At 36.2% G+C, this 16,750-nt stretch overlaps 1 protein-coding gene across 3 annotated transcripts; it reads left to right on the forward strand.

Annotated features, from left to right (window-relative positions):
- The first annotated feature begins 772 nt into the window (after window positions 1-772).
- LOC128865302 (galactosylgalactosylxylosylprotein 3-beta-glucuronosyltransferase S) lies at window positions 773-16,667 on the forward strand. Of its 3 annotated transcripts, none has more exons than XM_054105485.1 (5): window positions 774-1,192; window positions 9,918-10,190; window positions 15,031-15,293; window positions 15,349-15,700; window positions 15,753-16,667. In XM_054105485.1, exons 1-5 carry the CDS (start codon window positions 952-954, stop codon window positions 15,812-15,814), a joined length of 1,191 nt encoding a protein of 396 aa, XP_053961460.1. In that variant the 5' UTR covers window positions 774-951; the 3' UTR covers window positions 15,815-16,667. The 3 variants fall into 3 exon arrangements, with proteins under 3 accessions (XP_053961462.1, XP_053961460.1, XP_053961461.1); XM_054105486.1 differs by lacking the exon at window positions 774-1,192 and adding an exon at window positions 1,403-1,495; XM_054105487.1 differs by lacking the exon at window positions 9,918-10,190 and having other exon boundaries at window positions 773-1,192.
- Window positions 16,668-16,750: the final 83 nt, after the last annotated feature.

Genomic DNA, 16,750 nt, shown 5'->3' on the forward strand with positions numbered 1-16,750 from the left:
CGAGGTAAGCACTCCTCAAGGGGGTGTCTTATCGCCACTTCACTTCTCTTGTTGCTAGTCGTAAACCAAATACTCGCTCGATTAGAAGGTAGAGCTCCCAGACTGATTGCATATGCAGATGATATTGCTATAGTTATTACAGGAAAGTGCTATCTACACTAAGCGCTCTAATGAGCGACGCTCTTAAAACAATCCACACCTGGGCCAGCAATGCTGCGCTTTGCATTATGGGAGCTATGAAATCAACTCCTCGGGCAGTTCTCGAGGCTATTCTCAACCTAACACCGATTGATCTCTATGCTGAAAATCGGGCTGCAAACTACGCTGTGAGGCTACAAACAACCGAACACATTAACTCTAGAACTTTCGCACACAGCTCTATTACTGCGAATGTCCCAGTAAATTCATACTATGTATATGGTCCCAGTTATGAGTTTTGGAAAACCACTAAAGACCGTTATTGAAGACGATGAATGGAGCAAAAGCTTGGTTCCATGTAGTAACACCATCAATGTATGCACTGATGGATCACAGATGGAAGAGGAGGTTGTACTTTGTGTTTCAAGTTGAGATATTTGCTGTATGGCTGTACGATAAAATTACACAGTGTATCATCCAAAAATGTCCATGAATGCAAGAAAGCAATCAAAATTGCAGAATTACTGAAATGTAGTAGTTACGATACATATCAGCTGGAACACTCAACTAAACTTGAATCATAAATCGTCATGTATGTAAACAGTCCTTAACTAATATATTTGTGCCTGAAAGCTGTTGAAAAATTTGCCGGTACAATGGTCGATATGACTATCGATTTTTATTTTTCTCGTCCATACGACAAATAATATAATTGAATAATTTTTTTTCAAAACAAATGAAAACTTTGACGATATGGGATCTAAACCAAATCCTGTTATTGAGATATTTGTGTAAATTAATTTAGGACCAATTATGTTTAACGTACCGATTCGGTATAAAGAGGATGCACGGAAGCAAAATGTATATTATTCTAAAGTATTAAATGGAGAACAACCAGTCGTTGGAAACAGATTTTCGACAACATATGCATGGTCTAGAAGTAATACGATTCGAAAGATTGGTGTAATATTTCTCGTGATCTGCTTTCTTTTGTATATTCTTTGGGGTACGTTTACTACAAATGTGTCGGATCACTCTGTGAACACTCCGTCAGGTAATTATATTTTGTTATCTACATTACTCATATTGTTTCAGTTCCGCATATAAAATACGTTAGGCATATACATATGTATGTATTTAGAATACCAAGGTTTTAAATTAATTTGATGGAAATGAAAAAAATGTATCAAATAAACTTCAAAAAACTACATATAGACTGACACTATTTGCCGAGGTTTATTTGTGCTTGCATTTTTGTTAGTGAATTATTACAATAATGAACATTATTTAGCAAAATATCTTGGTGGAAATGTCAAAAATGCAGTAGAATTAGGGTTAATGTTGTGTAACACGCCCGGTAGGTGCGGTACTGAATGATTAATTAATGATACAGAATGCCACTTAAACGGAATGGTTTTTTTATTAAAAAGTTTTGAACGGTTTTAAATAATCATGCGCCGTTTTTTAGAATATCAATATTAAATAATTATACATAATTATCACAATTTTTTTTGTGTATTATATGCTGTGAACGCCGTAATTCAAAGGAGGTGGTGCGTGACTACCATTCGGAAGTGCCCGGGTATGAAACACCGAATGATAGAAAAGCTTTTTCTAATAGTGGTCGCCCATTGTCAGGCAAACTTCCGGGTAAATTTCTGCGAAAAAAATGCTTTTCATAACTCAATAACCGCAGGTCATATATGTAAAACTGAAGGTCTTTCCATTTGTGGAAAAGTATGAGGACGCACAAGGCAAATAGGAGGAGTAGCTCAGTCAAACATCCAACAAAGGGTGTAAACGTCAATTATATATATATAAATATGGACGCTTATGTCCGGTGACGCCCGTGCAAGCTTTAACATTGAATGTAAAGATAAATTACCGAGTACGCTTACGTTATGTTGTCTCGTTTGCGATTAAAATACTTTTATCGTTACGTTTAATGATAAACTATACATTTTGTTTTCCGTTCGGAGTGACTCTCGAGAACCTTACATATAAAGGTCTTATTTAGGCTTCTCCACGCAACTTGCAGAGATTGGCCTTGCGATTTATTAATCTTTATTGCGAATGCTTGCGACACGGAAACTAGTTACGTTTAAATTACAATGTCAAACCGGTTGGAATCATAGGTATTCTCGGAATAAAAAACCTATTACCTCTCTTCATTCTACTCTTATCGTTGATTTAATCACGTTCATGAACTTCTTAACATGGAGTCTTGTACCATTGCACAGTTTCGGCTCGTTCAGGATACGCAATATGATTATAACCGAGCCTACCTTGACACTGTAAATTGTGTGGTGGCGTTCCTGGTAAATGAAATATTAATTCAGTTGGATAGTTAACTTCATCAATAACGTAATCGATCGATTTATTCAAATGCAATTAGGCAGAGATTTAACATTTTAGTTGTCGTTCCCAATATAATAATTGTTTGGAAAATACATACACCATTTGGTCGTTTTTTAAAGCAACTCGTATATTTGTGGTCAACTTGAGAGTTTTAATCTACATATCTCCACAAATTCGACTATTTCAAGCAAGCTTTTATTTCATCAGAACCTGTTGATCTTGGAATAATCGGCGCCATCCAGCAACATCGTGTCTCCAAAGAGGTTCTGATTACAATATTTCCAACGTACGACGTGTTTAACGGAAATTAATTGGTTAAACTGAAATTTGTCTGTTTCATTCTTCTGTTTATATATTTAAATTTTTGACGCCGGCAGACTCTTATTTACATCGATCAGTCTCTTAAAAAAGGCAATTGTTCAAGACTAAAAAAAACTTTAAAGGCCAATATGGCCCAAACATGAAATCCTCATGGTTTGATTGGAAGGCGTTTAGATTACGTGTAAATCGAGGTGGATACTTGCATACATATGTAAGTACATATATGTATAATTAGAACAAAAGTTCGAATAAGAGATTTCAATACATATATAATTTAATAAAAAAAATAAGTAGCAAGAGAAATGTTAAAAAATGGATCGCAAATAATCAAGCTGCTTTAGTCTACTACGATTTTTAACAATTTTTCTTATATTTCGTCGACGCTTCATATTTACTTTCTTCGTACTTAGATTGCTGCTGTAGAGATAGGGCAGTTGTTGTTGTAGCAGGAACTTTGCTCTGTCAGTGTAGTGTAATCACCGGTCGTCTTCGTCTAGCTTATCTTTAGGGTGTTAGGCAATAGCGGTTGTATGCGCTGAGAAGGAGAGCAAACTGTTGAAGGTAACTCCCAATATGATGGGTTTGTTTACAGTCGGAATTGGCGTGTCATCAACTTCTACCTTAAGTTGCAGTTTGACCTCCTTTGCCCAGGTGGTGAAGAGGTCATATTGGGGGAAAATTGTAGGTTCTCGGCAGTGAAGAAGCGAGAAAGCCAGGCGAGGTAGACATTTACTTTGGCGTACAGACCATCTATGTCATTGCCCGACGCCATTATCGTGCAGTCGTCGGCGTATGAGGCCAGGGAGACTCCCTCTGGTGGCTGGGAGAGTTTCGAAATATAGAAGTTAAAAAGCAAGGGTGACAGCACCCTGCGGAACTCCTTGCTTTATTTTTCTCTGTTTTGATGTTTGGTCTTGAAATAGCATGGACGAATGACGACCACTCAGGTACTTTGCGGTCCACCTCTTCAGAATGTGTTCTATATTAAGAGGTGTATTACACCGCCTGCTTTCTCGTGGGGTTAGGTGGCTGTAGTAGCGCTCAGATATACATTTTGATACACCTACTCTTATTCTCGCTATTGTGATGCATTTTTCGCGTGAGAGATCTTTGAGGTAGTGGGTCCCTAAGAAACAGGTCGACGAGTCCCACAAGCTATCTCTTAATGTTCTGAGATACGATCTATGGAAGTTTGTCAAGACAGTGGCTAAGCAAGGAGTCTCTGCTACGAGTGGCATGTTAAAAGTGTGCTTCGCAGATTTGTCAGCTAGCTCATTGCCTTTTATTTCCATATAACCTGGTATCCATATTAGTTTAATTTCGCTCTTTCCCTTTATTCTTCCCATTACATATCGGTGCTGTCCGAGAAAATGACGGCCCGTTTGTTGATTTTGAATGCGTGGTGAACGGCAATAATAATTGGTGCTAGTTCGGCGTTGAAAATACCAGCGTTTGGTGGAAGAAGAGCTTGATGGATTGTTTGGAAGGTTCCGTCCATCCGTTGTTCTATAACAGCATAAGACGGTGATTATTCGAGTAAAGAAGCATCGGTATAATTATCATCTTTACAGGTTGTTTTATATGTTAGGAATATATTGTTGACAACTTCTCGTGAAGTGTTATTTTTGTTGAAAGTATTAAGTGAGATATAGTATGTATTGAAATGCTTTTGTTTGTCCTAAATGTGTCTGGTGGTTTAGATGGTATTGGCGTATGCGTGTCCAATAGGTATTTAGATATAGGCGCAATGCTGCAGGTGCGTCTATAGCTTTGACTGACCGGGTTTCGGCTAGTTATACGTTTCCAAAGTCATTATTTAGAAGATGCGACACCGTTGTGATTGATTTTGCCAACAGATTTGTGGATCGACTTCGAAGTAGCCATCGAAAGTTGTTGTAGCGCGCTTCGACTCTTACAGCTTCTGTTGGTGTTGCATTAGTAAACCCAGCTGCTGTTCTAAAACAACGATTAAACGCTGCATTTATTTTGTTTTTATCATTTTCAGAGGTGTATCCGTAGAGACTGATACAGTGTTGTGTTACTCGTTCATTTAGTGACCGGCATATGTCAAGTGCTGTTTCGATATGAGGACCCTTTTTTCTTGAACATATCACTTTGAGTAAGTTCTGTACTTTACTGAGTTTTGTTGTGATCGTTTTTATGTGTTCATTCCATAAAAGATTCCTTGTTTAAGTTATACCCAAGGTTCTCATTTTCGTTTTCAGTTCGACGCTTTTGTTTCTCAGTGTAATGGATACAGTTTCTCTGGCCCCCTTTTTTCGACCATTCGTATATTTTTTTATCAATGGCGTTTAAGCTTTGCGATACGTTTTCTTGAGTACCTGAATACAATGCGAAGAAATGAAATAAAATCAATTCCGTGTTTCTCTTTTAATGTTTTTGACAATGTATTCGTGTAAGCATTGAAAATAAATACTGAGAATGGGAAACCTTGCGGAATTCCATTATCTAGTATATAATTCTGAGATAGGTAACCATCACGGAAATTCTTCGAGAGAAAGGATGATGCTAATTTCAAAAATAGTTTGGGTATGCCGCAATCGTGTAATTTCTTTATTTCTGCCGTTGATACTACCCAGTCGAATGCTTTTTCGAGGTCTTCACACAATTATGCGCTGTTTTTGATGATTTAAGTTGTTCTTTATTTTTGATTCTAATAGATGAAAAAGTGTGTGTGCTCCGTGGTTGTTTCCAGCACATTACAAGCCGTCAATGTTCATATTTAATTTTTGTTGTATAAGGTTTCTATCGAATTTGGCGTTTGCCCCTACTGAGCTCCATACTGTTGTAGCAGCATACTCTTGCTCCATACTCCTGCTAGATGTTGTATAAGGTTTCTATCGAATTTGGAGTTTGCCCCCACTGAGCTCCATACTCTTGCTAGGTGATTCGCTTTTTGTTCCGGGTGTGAGATAATGTTTTAGCATCTATCGCTGGGCTTAGGGAATTTACGAAACATTTCCATGTTTCTTCTTTTGCCTTTTTGCAAGCTCTTCTAACCTGTGCACACAATATTTTTAAATTAATAATTCTTGTTTTTCTTTTCCTAACCTTTTTCCAAGCTTTCTTTTTTCATTTAAGGGTTCTGATCCCTGCATTAAACTATACTGGGAAGTTTTTTTGTTTCGAACATCGGTTGGTTGACATGGATTCATTTGCTGATTTTCTAACAATCTTTTTAAGTAAAGCAGATTCTTGGTTGAAAGTGTTGATTTGAGAAATTGATTGTCAAAAAGTTTTATTTCGGAAAAGTTCCCAGTTTGCTTTGTTTTCCTTAAATCTTCCTATGAATTTTTTCTTGCTTGTTTGTTAACAGTAATAGAACATGGCTAAACACCAGACAGTATTTAGACAGTCAATAAACGACATTCACCCGGAGACCGTCACCACCTTCTTAAGCTCCCGTCCTGTGAATGCCGTAATCGGAGTCCAACCACCACCCATAGCAGATGAAGAGCTCGAGCTTCCCCGTGAGACACGTGTAACACTGGCACAATTACGTTCTGGATACTGGAGCAGGTTAAACTCCTTATTATCCAGAATCGATGCCGACATACCAAACATATGCCCGGCATGAGAAGGGGCCCCGCACGACACTAACCACCTTTTCATATGCCCTCTAAAACCGACTCATCTAACACCCCTCTCCCTCTGGACCTAACCCGTCGAAACACCATGTTTCCTGGGCCTACCTTTAGCTAGACGAAGACGACCGGTGATATGCCCTACACTGACGGGGCTTCTATTACTCTTAACAACCAAACAAACAAACATGGCAGCCGGTTCTACGTTACCGGAATGACTCGTGTTTTTCCCGACCAAGGGCTCCTTTCTCGATCTTGGTGCTTCCATTTTATATAAAAACTGGCATAGACAATTCCAGAAAAAGCAACCTGCCAAATCACTTGAAGCCATAGATAAAGGGTTTTTCAATTGGCGCGGGTCGATTTTGGCGCTCTGTGGCAGCCATTTTGTTTTGGTGACATCTGTCAAATCTTTTGTTTATTATTCAGTTGTTTATGCCAATTCATCATGGCAAGTTACACGATTGAACAGCACGTTCAAATGATAAAACTTTATTATCAAAATGAGTGTTCATTAACGCAAACGTTGCGCGCATTGTGCCCATTTTTCGGTAGACGTGGTGGCCCTTCCAATTTCCTATGGCCCATATTGAACCATATGGACCTAGACGACGTGTGGTTCCAGCAGGACGGCGCTACGTGCCACACAGCAAACGCTATTTTATTCTATTTCAACATCTACCCGCCCTTATTGAAAAACCCTTTGCATCTACTGAAGTATGTTCCTTGTGTTCAGAAGTGTTGGTGCCCCAAAGAGTATTTTGAGCATTTACGTCCCCTGGGACTATATGATGTCCTGAGTTCATTTGTGGTAAGTCTTGTAGGAGCTGTTGTGTTGAGTTTATGTCCGTTTCTTTGTAGATATTTGTAATATAATATATAAGTCTTTTAGTCCGTGTATGGTTATGCTTCGGTGCAAAAGTTGGTTAGTGGATGTCTTATGATTTGAAGCGTTTATTGTATTTTTAACTAATACTAGGATCGCCCATACGTCAAAATTTCGACGTTATTCAACGTTATATAAATACGGAGAGCAAAATTTAATCATAACTTTTTTTAGTACTTATAGTCAGTCAAAAAGTTGAAACATATATAAATGGATAGCTTATGTTGAAACTTTTTACATGATATATGTGAATAGATGTAGTAAAATTAAATGTGAAAAATATCCCATTTTACCTACATTAAGCGATCCTATATTTGTGTATTTCAAATACAATATTATAATTTTTTTTATTCATGAATTGGAAGCATTTAATTTCATATACTTCAAGGCATTCCAATCTATGCCCGTTTTGCAACTCCACCCTGAGTATAAATCACATTCTGTCTTCATGCCCTATCCTTGCATCGACTAAACATCATTACTTTCGCAACATTGACCCTCTTGAAATATTAAAAAATCCAACCGAAGACAACATATCTATATTATATAACTATCTCAAAGATACTGATCTACTTCGTCGGATTTAATCGAGCCATAATCAACCTGCCAGCCGAAAGCCTCCGATGCTAGCGCTGAACTACTTTTAGTTTGTATAATAATTTTATTGTTATGTAAACCTTTATAAAATAAAAAAATAAATAAAATTTCATATATTATGAAAAAAAAAATTAGTTTTGTTTGAAAAAGCATAATGAAAAACAATCATTAATTAATCCATGACCATCACAATTTTTGAATCAAATTTATAATAGTATTGATTCACAATATATAAGTTTCCAGTTGTTTCACAAACTTTTATATTATGATACATATATTATATATAATATCATGATACATATTATAGCATGATATATTATAATACAGGTAAATAGTGTGATTAATTTTACCTGCACCTATTCACTTATGTATCTATTTTAATACATTGTGCAAACCATCTTCACATATGCTATCCATGGGAATATGTTTCAACTTTTTTCTCTGACTATAAATACTAAAAAAAGGAACGACAAAATTTTGCTCTCCGTATTAATATATAGATTGCTATTCCTGTCTTTGTTGTGAAAAATTTGATAGTTTGGTAGGTGATGTAATTGTTGGTTTTTGTTTATTATATGAGTTTCCTGTAATAATATTGTAATATCTGGGTTATATGTGGACGTTAGGTATTCCAGTCCAAATTTATTATTAATAAATCCCTGAATACTCCTGAATTTAAGACAAAATCCATTTGCGGTATTAAAAGAATGAATCAGTTTTTTTCAGTATATTTCGGCGGTGTCTTTTTGTGTGTACTAGGTGTGATGCCGTTTAGCTCAGGTAGTATTAGTTCCCTACTAGGGGTTGTTTCCATATTTCCAAAATTATCTGCCGTTCGGAGTTTTCTTGAAACTGTAGGTCCCTCCATTTGTGGAAAAACATCAAGACGCACGCCACAAAATAGGAGGAGGAGCTCGGCCAAACTCCCAAAAAGCGTGTACGCGCCAATTATATATATACATATATATATGTATATATATATATATTCTGAAACAGACTATGTATTTTCAACGGACAGATTGACATTTTGTCCATAACCAGAACAACATCTTGTCTCCAAAATATATCTTCGCAATTGCCAAAGCAGTGGGGAGATCAGGTGGCTTAGATGCAAACCTAATATTGCATAGAGGGAGGCGAAGGCCAGAAATAAATGCGCCAAAAATGTTGTTTATTTATTGTCAATGTTAGTTTTCTATCCACTGCTTTATCCAGCCCATTAATAATTGCTCGAAAGCTTAAAACTGTACTAAAGGCGGACGAAGTGGTATTAGCAGATTCCTTTGTAATATTTCTAAATATCCCCATTGCTACGTAGTTTCTTTCCAACTCTTGTAGTTAAGTGCAAAATGTGCGACAGAGGACCAGACAAGATGTTGTTTAATCTCCCTTAAATTCCGGGAGAGATTTAATTAAATCAAGAGAAGCATTGTTCTTAATTAAATATTTCTTTCACAAAAATAAAAAATGTTTGAAAAACATATTCATACATAATATATATACTATATATAATTGAAGCTTACACCCTTTATTTGATATTTGGCCGAACTCCTCCTCCAAATAATGGTGTGTGTCTTGATATTTTTACACAAATTCAGGGACCTACAGTTTTATATTGTCTTTGAACAGCTGATTGATGTTTATGAGGAGCTTTTTCATGGCAGAAATAGTATCGGATGTTTGTCATTTTCTGCCGAGTAGTTACCGCTATTAGAAAAAACGTTTGCCCTCATTTTATCTGTCGTGCCCGGAGTTTCAAACTAGTGCACTTCCGAATGGTAGTTTCGCACCAACCTATTTTTCTACTAAAAAAAATTGCATTTTTCATTCATTTCTGTTTTTGATGTACTGTGCTGTAAGTTCATCTGAAATACTTTTGAACTAGAATTAGAACCTTGATAGTACCTGCTGTTCTAAATTGTTCGTCTACCCTTTTTAACAGAACGAGGTTTCTGTAACATTTAGATGAGGAAAAAAATAAGATTTATTATGAGTAATATTTTTTCTTTAAGATGAGTCAGTACGTAGTCGGGTCAATGAATCACAACTGGTTTGCAACGAAGTATTTACGGATAATCGTGTGTATATTCAAAACCGGCCTCTGGGCGACTACGAATCCTTGCCTATAATATATTTTGTTACACCTACATATCTACGCCGGGAACAGGTACCTGAACTCCTTCGGTTGGCGTACACGCTTTTACATGTTCCACGCATTCATTGGATACTTGCAAATGATCACGATGAGTGCAATGGTTATCTTGATGGTTTACTCATCGAATTAGGTAAGACAAAAACATACTCTAGTAAATAAATCATTATTAGTTTGCTGATTTTACTGCTAAAATGTAATATTATATTTTTAAACGTCTTTAACTTATAACTTTTTTTTTATATGAGGCTTACTGTTTCAATAGTCTTCTTAAGTTTACGATTGTGGTAACACCGCAACCAAACGAAATAAATATAAGTTGGCCAATGCAAATTACCAAATCAGACAATATAAGCGCTTATCAATATATATAATAAGGTCCACATATCCAAAGTAAAAATGTTAATGGTTTATAAAAGTTAATTTGGCATAGTCACCAAGTTTGGCAACATTAACTCGCTACAAGCCTCAAACCGCACTAATCTGAGCAGATTTCTGCATAATAGGTGGTCTTATTCGATTATTAAAAGAATCAAAAAATTCGGAAATTGAGTTCATATAAGAACGCCTCGATATTGTTGCTGGATACGTTAAGACTGTTAACAAAATTGCCGTGTTTTGGCTCGAAAAAACCTCTTGTAATAGATTCCACTCTTTGCTATGATTTTTGGAGCAGCGGTAATGTAACTAATTTTTCTTCAAAAATGAAGCCCGCAATAGTGTCAATGCTACAGATAGCATACATGTTAACCAAGCACTTTGGATGTGTGTGAGTTATTGGCTCAGCAGGATATCACTATGCACAACACACCTTATCCAACATCGATATTTTGCAGACTAAGTTCGATAATCGTTTAATCAGTCGTTTTGATAGCGAAAAAGTTATCATGATCAGTGCTCTATAATATATATCCCCATTTTGCTGATATCCGATTATTCAGTGGTGTGGGAGTTACATCTCACAGACTACCGAACTCAACTATTGCTTCTAATATGTTTTGTTTGCTTGTTCGGTATAAGTATAGCCTACAAAATGTAATGGTTTTAGTCATCTAAATGATCGAGGTATATTGCAAGAAAAATACGGTGATATTCTAGAGCGGTATGCTTGGATTTATATTAATATACCACCTTGATTAAAAAGTTCCCGGAAAACCGTAAAGTTACGTCTAAGTCAACAGATTTGAATTCTGTTTTTTTGTTAGGTTGTCACAACTGTGATAAACAATCCTACCAGAGTTTTATCGCCATTGCTTGACATTCTAAAAATGAATTTCAATTTGCAACAACGAGTTTGCATTGAATTTTGCGTTCAAAATGAATCAAATATTGCAAAACCTTTAAAAATCATGAGTTCTTCGAGGATGGCGAACGTAGGGGCGGGCCATCGCCATATAAAATAGATGAAAACATCGACAAAGTGAAAGAAGGGTTGGTCCTAAAGGATCTAAATTTCATCCAAAAAAGAGACCGCGTCGATATCGCCAAAGACATGATTTCCAAGGGTGAATTCGACTCAACATCCATCAAACGCATCATTCCTGTGGATGAGACGTGGGTTTATGAGTACTACATTCAATTCATGCGAGTGAGCGGAGAGCTCCGAATGAACAAAGATGGCGAACATTATAACGCACCGTTGCACATACGTGTAGTGCCATCATTATCCGTGAATTTTTGACCAAGAACGAAACGAATACCATCAAGCAGCCATGGAATTCTCCAAATCTGTCCTATTTCATAATTTTCTGGTTCTACTGTCTGGTTGGCGTTTGTATTTGGCCCTTCTAAATGCGCATATATTTCTTCTGTAACTATTCCTTGTGCAGTCGCTCCAATTTTTGTACACTATTTCTTTATGGGGAATGTGCTGAATAACAGCTCTTGGCCGAATATAAATCCGAATCGTTCTGGTTAAGTGGAACCGACTGTCGCGGGAAGGTCAGTCTTCTCCGTTGGCTTCGAGCGAATTACTTGTTCCTCCAATGGAGTTAGAAACGATATGTTGATGAACCAGCCTCGGTGTTCTCCAACCCAAAATCAATAACACAATGAATTTTGAACATCAGCTATCTTGCATTTTTACTTACCAGATTCATGAATTTACCATGTGTATGTATGTATTTAAATCTGAATATTATGAGCTTGCCCCTTATTATTTATACATAAGAACAAGTCTAAGTTTCAAATCTTTAAGTATAATTCAAAGCGGGCATTTAGTTTTTCAGTCTGGTACGAGAAGTTGTTATATAAGTATATAGGCTTTGTTGCTCGCGTACCCGCGACAACCACAGTAAGTTAAATAATTGAATAGGCAATAACTAGTGCAACCAACTTTATGCATTTGAACACATATTTTTAGTTTTATCTCTGAATGTTATATTTTTTGCAGAAATAAGAAGTTTGAGCCAATTTTGTTACATCATATTTTTGCATATTTGGTCGAATATGTTTTTTTTTTTAATTTGCTTAGTTTTATTGGTAACTCTGTTTTGCATATGCCACCTGTCATTATGTTACAAGTGAAAAACGGGAATAAAAATGGAATTTTAATAAACCAAGTTCCTAAGGGTGTTCTTTATAACTTGACATTTCAAATGTAATTTAGCAAAACCTGCTTTGGCAAGTTTCTGATAAGCTCAAATGCAAGGTAAAAAAGTATTAATTTTGATTTATAGAAATATCTATGCATATTTTTTTCTAGAATATGCCAAAAGTTAAACAGGAAAGATCTGCCAGGTTGTTCAAAAACGTTTCAGAATACCACGATCTCTAAAATGATGGTAAAATTCGATTTCGCAAGCTGTGCAATAAAGAAGTGTCCCATGAAAATTTACTCAGTATAAAACAATATACATGTACATACAAAGCGCCGGTCATGCTCAAATTAAAATGTCAGATTTCTATTTGCTTCAGCAAACCATATATCTTCCATCCATTCAACTTCTTAAACTTAAGCTAAGACTACCAAGCTTAAAGCAAATAGAAAAATTTCCTGTAGTTTAGCTACCGTAAAACCTACAGTTGCTGTTACTTAGTGTGCCATGTGCAAAACGCTCACACGCTTACCTTCTCAATGAAAGTCATTCGCGCTATTAAGGTGCCGGCTTCATTCATTCACTGTTGTTGTAGAGTATCATTTACAAAAGTTGCTCTTACTCTTACTAAAGCTTAATCACTGTGAGCGCGGTTAAGCGGAATCAAAAATTAGATGATGATAATAAGAAAAGGCACAGGAGCGGACTCAATGATGCCTTGAAAGGAGTTGCGGAGGTGGAACAGGTTTTGCCAATCTACTAATAATTTCCATCCTCAATATCGAAACGTCCGCAATTCGTTGATTAGGTCTTGTTTAGAGTAAAATTTCCAGGTAAACACGGTGATTTGTAGATGAAAACCAATGTACACATATCTAGTGGTGTTTTGTTGCTCTATAGGCATATATCGTCGCGCCACCTACTTTGCATTTGCAGAAACGGAAATATCTTTTGTTTTTATTGGGTCATCAGCGAAAAATTAAGACCGTTGTTCGTGCTTTTAACGTGGTTTGACATACAATATTCAGCTAATATAAACTATTATTTCATTGAAATACAGCTGAAATATATTACAATATGAATTGAACCCTAAGTGTACTTACTTTCGCGTATTTAGTGATTGAAAAGATAAACATTATAAAAGAGTTGTTTGTTAGTAACTTTTGAACGGAGAAAAAATAGTTGGCTCCTTCGATGTTTAGTCCTACGGTCAATACGCATCGCTTGGTACCTCTTTGACTTTTGCAGATTTTTAATTATAACTCGTTATTCCTTTAAAGACAACCTTGTCTTTTACTACCTTTTGGAAGAATTTAAAGCAAACCGTTAATTTAGAGGTAGGCCTGTTTGGGCTGGTTAAAGTGGTGATTTATCCAGAATCCAACTAGCACTTCCGCACTACTTTGTTGCTACATCCTCGCTACCAACTTGCATCCAGTCTGTGCGGTTTAAGAACCGTATTAGGCTGTTGTCGTCCAAACCAGACAGTCATTCGAGACACTGACTGCCGTGCGTCTCCAGGCGTACCGTTGTTTCATGTTTATCAATGTTGATGTTTGTTTTAGGTTGTAGGTGGGCCTGTATTGGTAACTTAATTTCTGTTGCCCGATTTATTCACTGGAATGATAGAGGCAATCTTTCCACTTCCAGTGCTACCTTTTTGTACCAACTCACGTTACTTTTTGGAATCAAACACACTCATAGACAATGACAGATATATGTAGCTTGTGACATCGGACGGACGGTCGGAAATTTTGCTTTAAAATATAAAGAGTATCTAGATTTATATCGAATCTCGATAATATTTATGTCGGAACTAAATGAGGTCAGAAGTAACGTATACCAGGTTTAGGCGAGCGTTGTTAAGTTCTTAACGGTATGCTTTTCGCTTGCGTCGAATTTTTTTTTCTTCATTTGTACCCTTTACAACAGAGATATAAGGTTTTTTGTTTTTTAAACAAAATACCAATACCAAACTACTTGTTTATGCTGCTGCAACACCAACCATTCCCACAATCGGTTCTACGTTACCTAAACGACCCGGCTTTATTTCCTTCCAAGGACTGTCACTCCAGCAGCATTCCCCGTACATGTATGGGGAATGTTTATGCTGCAACAACAACAAAACAAAACTACTTTAAACAAAATCTAATACGTGTACCAAGTTTCATTTAAGCATATTCATTTTTGTTCGAGTTATCGTACGCACGGACGGACGGAGAGATGGCTAAATTGACTCCTCTCATCATAACTTTACATTTGACTAAAAGTAATCATCTCGGACATTTGCTAACCTTATCATATTATTAATAATATTATATAAGCCTCAATTTAGAGTGCGGTTGTTTCGAACTTATGGTTCATTTACCAAAGAAAACTTAACATAAAAAAGTACGTGAAATTTAATTGCAGTTAATTATGAATATTCCATATTAGGTTTGCCGTTTACGCACTTAGCGAGTCCTATGCCTGAGTTCTACCGCAGGAAAAAACCATTGCCACGTGGTGTGGCAAATCGCAGAGCAGCAATTCACTGGTTACGACAGCGGAGTATCACGAATGGGATTCTGTATTTTGGTGATGATGACAATACATATGATTTGAAATTATTTTCTGAAATACGAAGCACACAACGTGTTTCCATGTTTCCAGTGGGCTTAATTGAAGAGTATTCCGTTAGTGGACCAGTTGTTCGAAGCGTAAGTATTTAATAGTATTGCTTGTTTCTTAATTATTTATGGGGTTGTTTAATAGGGTAAAGTAGTTGGATTTCTCGATTCTTGGGTAGCGGAAAGGCGATGGCCAGTAGATATGGCCGGCTTTGCAACAAATCTGGCATATATGGCCGAACACCCGAACGCTAGCATGCCTTACAAACCGGGCTACGAAGAGGATCTTTTTTTACGTAGCATTAGGTTGGAATTGAGTGTAATTGAACCAAAAGCACGTAATTGCACTGAAATACTTGTTTGGCATACGCAAACGAAAAGCCGTGAGCGCAGCACTCTAAGAATCAATAGCAAATATCTCGATAATCGTTCTAATCTTGGCTCTCTTATGAAATCATTGGAAGTAATGGGTGTTGCAAATGTCTCAGATAACGAAGGTATTTATAGCACTGTTCAATAATCCAATTTTTTTATGTATCTATTTTCCAGGCCAAAATGCTGTTATAAGCAGGAATGGGAAGACAAAACCAATAAGTTATTTTTTAAGTTGAATTTTAGTTTACGTAGATCTTTGAACCATATGTGTCTGTGTATAAGGGTCCCTGAGCTCAAATACTCAATAAAATTGTAAGGAATATATAAGTATTTATTTCATTTCAATAAAATTATAATCAATTGGAAATAGAAGTATATTCAGGAGCCGGTAAATTAATACATCCTGAATAAAATAATTCTAATGTCTATCTTAAAATTCAAAGATATAAAAATAGTTAAAAGAGTTATCATAGTGTTAAACGAAAGTACAAAATATAATATTTATAGCTTGTTTCGGCAATATTGTGTCTCAACTATAAGATCTAGCATCAGCAGACAAAAACTGATCATAATGTATGCAGTGCATCCGCTAACACACAGTTCCCTTGCTACAAAACTGGACATCAGGGATACCAAAAGGGATTTGTGATTCTAAAACCCAAACCTCGTGCAGCCGAATTGCGCGTCATAATAAAATTATAAAAAAAATCTCGGTTTATTTTGTTAATTGGCGCCAAACGCAGGGCACTTGGAGCAAAAATATGTTTGACAGCTATTCAAGAAAAAACGTGAGAAAAAGCGAAAAATTTTAAACTCATAAATTGTCAGTCAAATATTATTGGAGAACAATATATAAAAAAAATATTTAAATTAAATACCGGATGTATTAAACAAAGTTGATCGGTAAAATGAGGAGCTAACCCACAATCTTTTTTAAATTGATTGAATTTGCAGATTAAAATTGATTGAAAAGTGCTATTTTATGTACAGATAAGCTTCTCATTTTGCTTGTATGCTAGTTCGTAAGAGAGTATAACTTATTGTAAAAAGTATGAAATAAAACAGAGCGTTATGAGCGATTGAGGTGAACGGATCGTCTTTTTATTCCAACAGTCTCTAAACGGCCCACAAAAAATCAATTGCGTAAACTGTTCGCTCCAATACAAAAAACT

The sequence above is a fragment of the Anastrepha ludens genome, chromosome 5 (genome assembly GCF_028408465.1).
Source record: "Anastrepha ludens isolate Willacy chromosome 5, idAnaLude1.1, whole genome shotgun sequence".
NCBI lineage: Eukaryota > Metazoa > Arthropoda > Insecta > Diptera > Tephritidae > Anastrepha > Anastrepha ludens.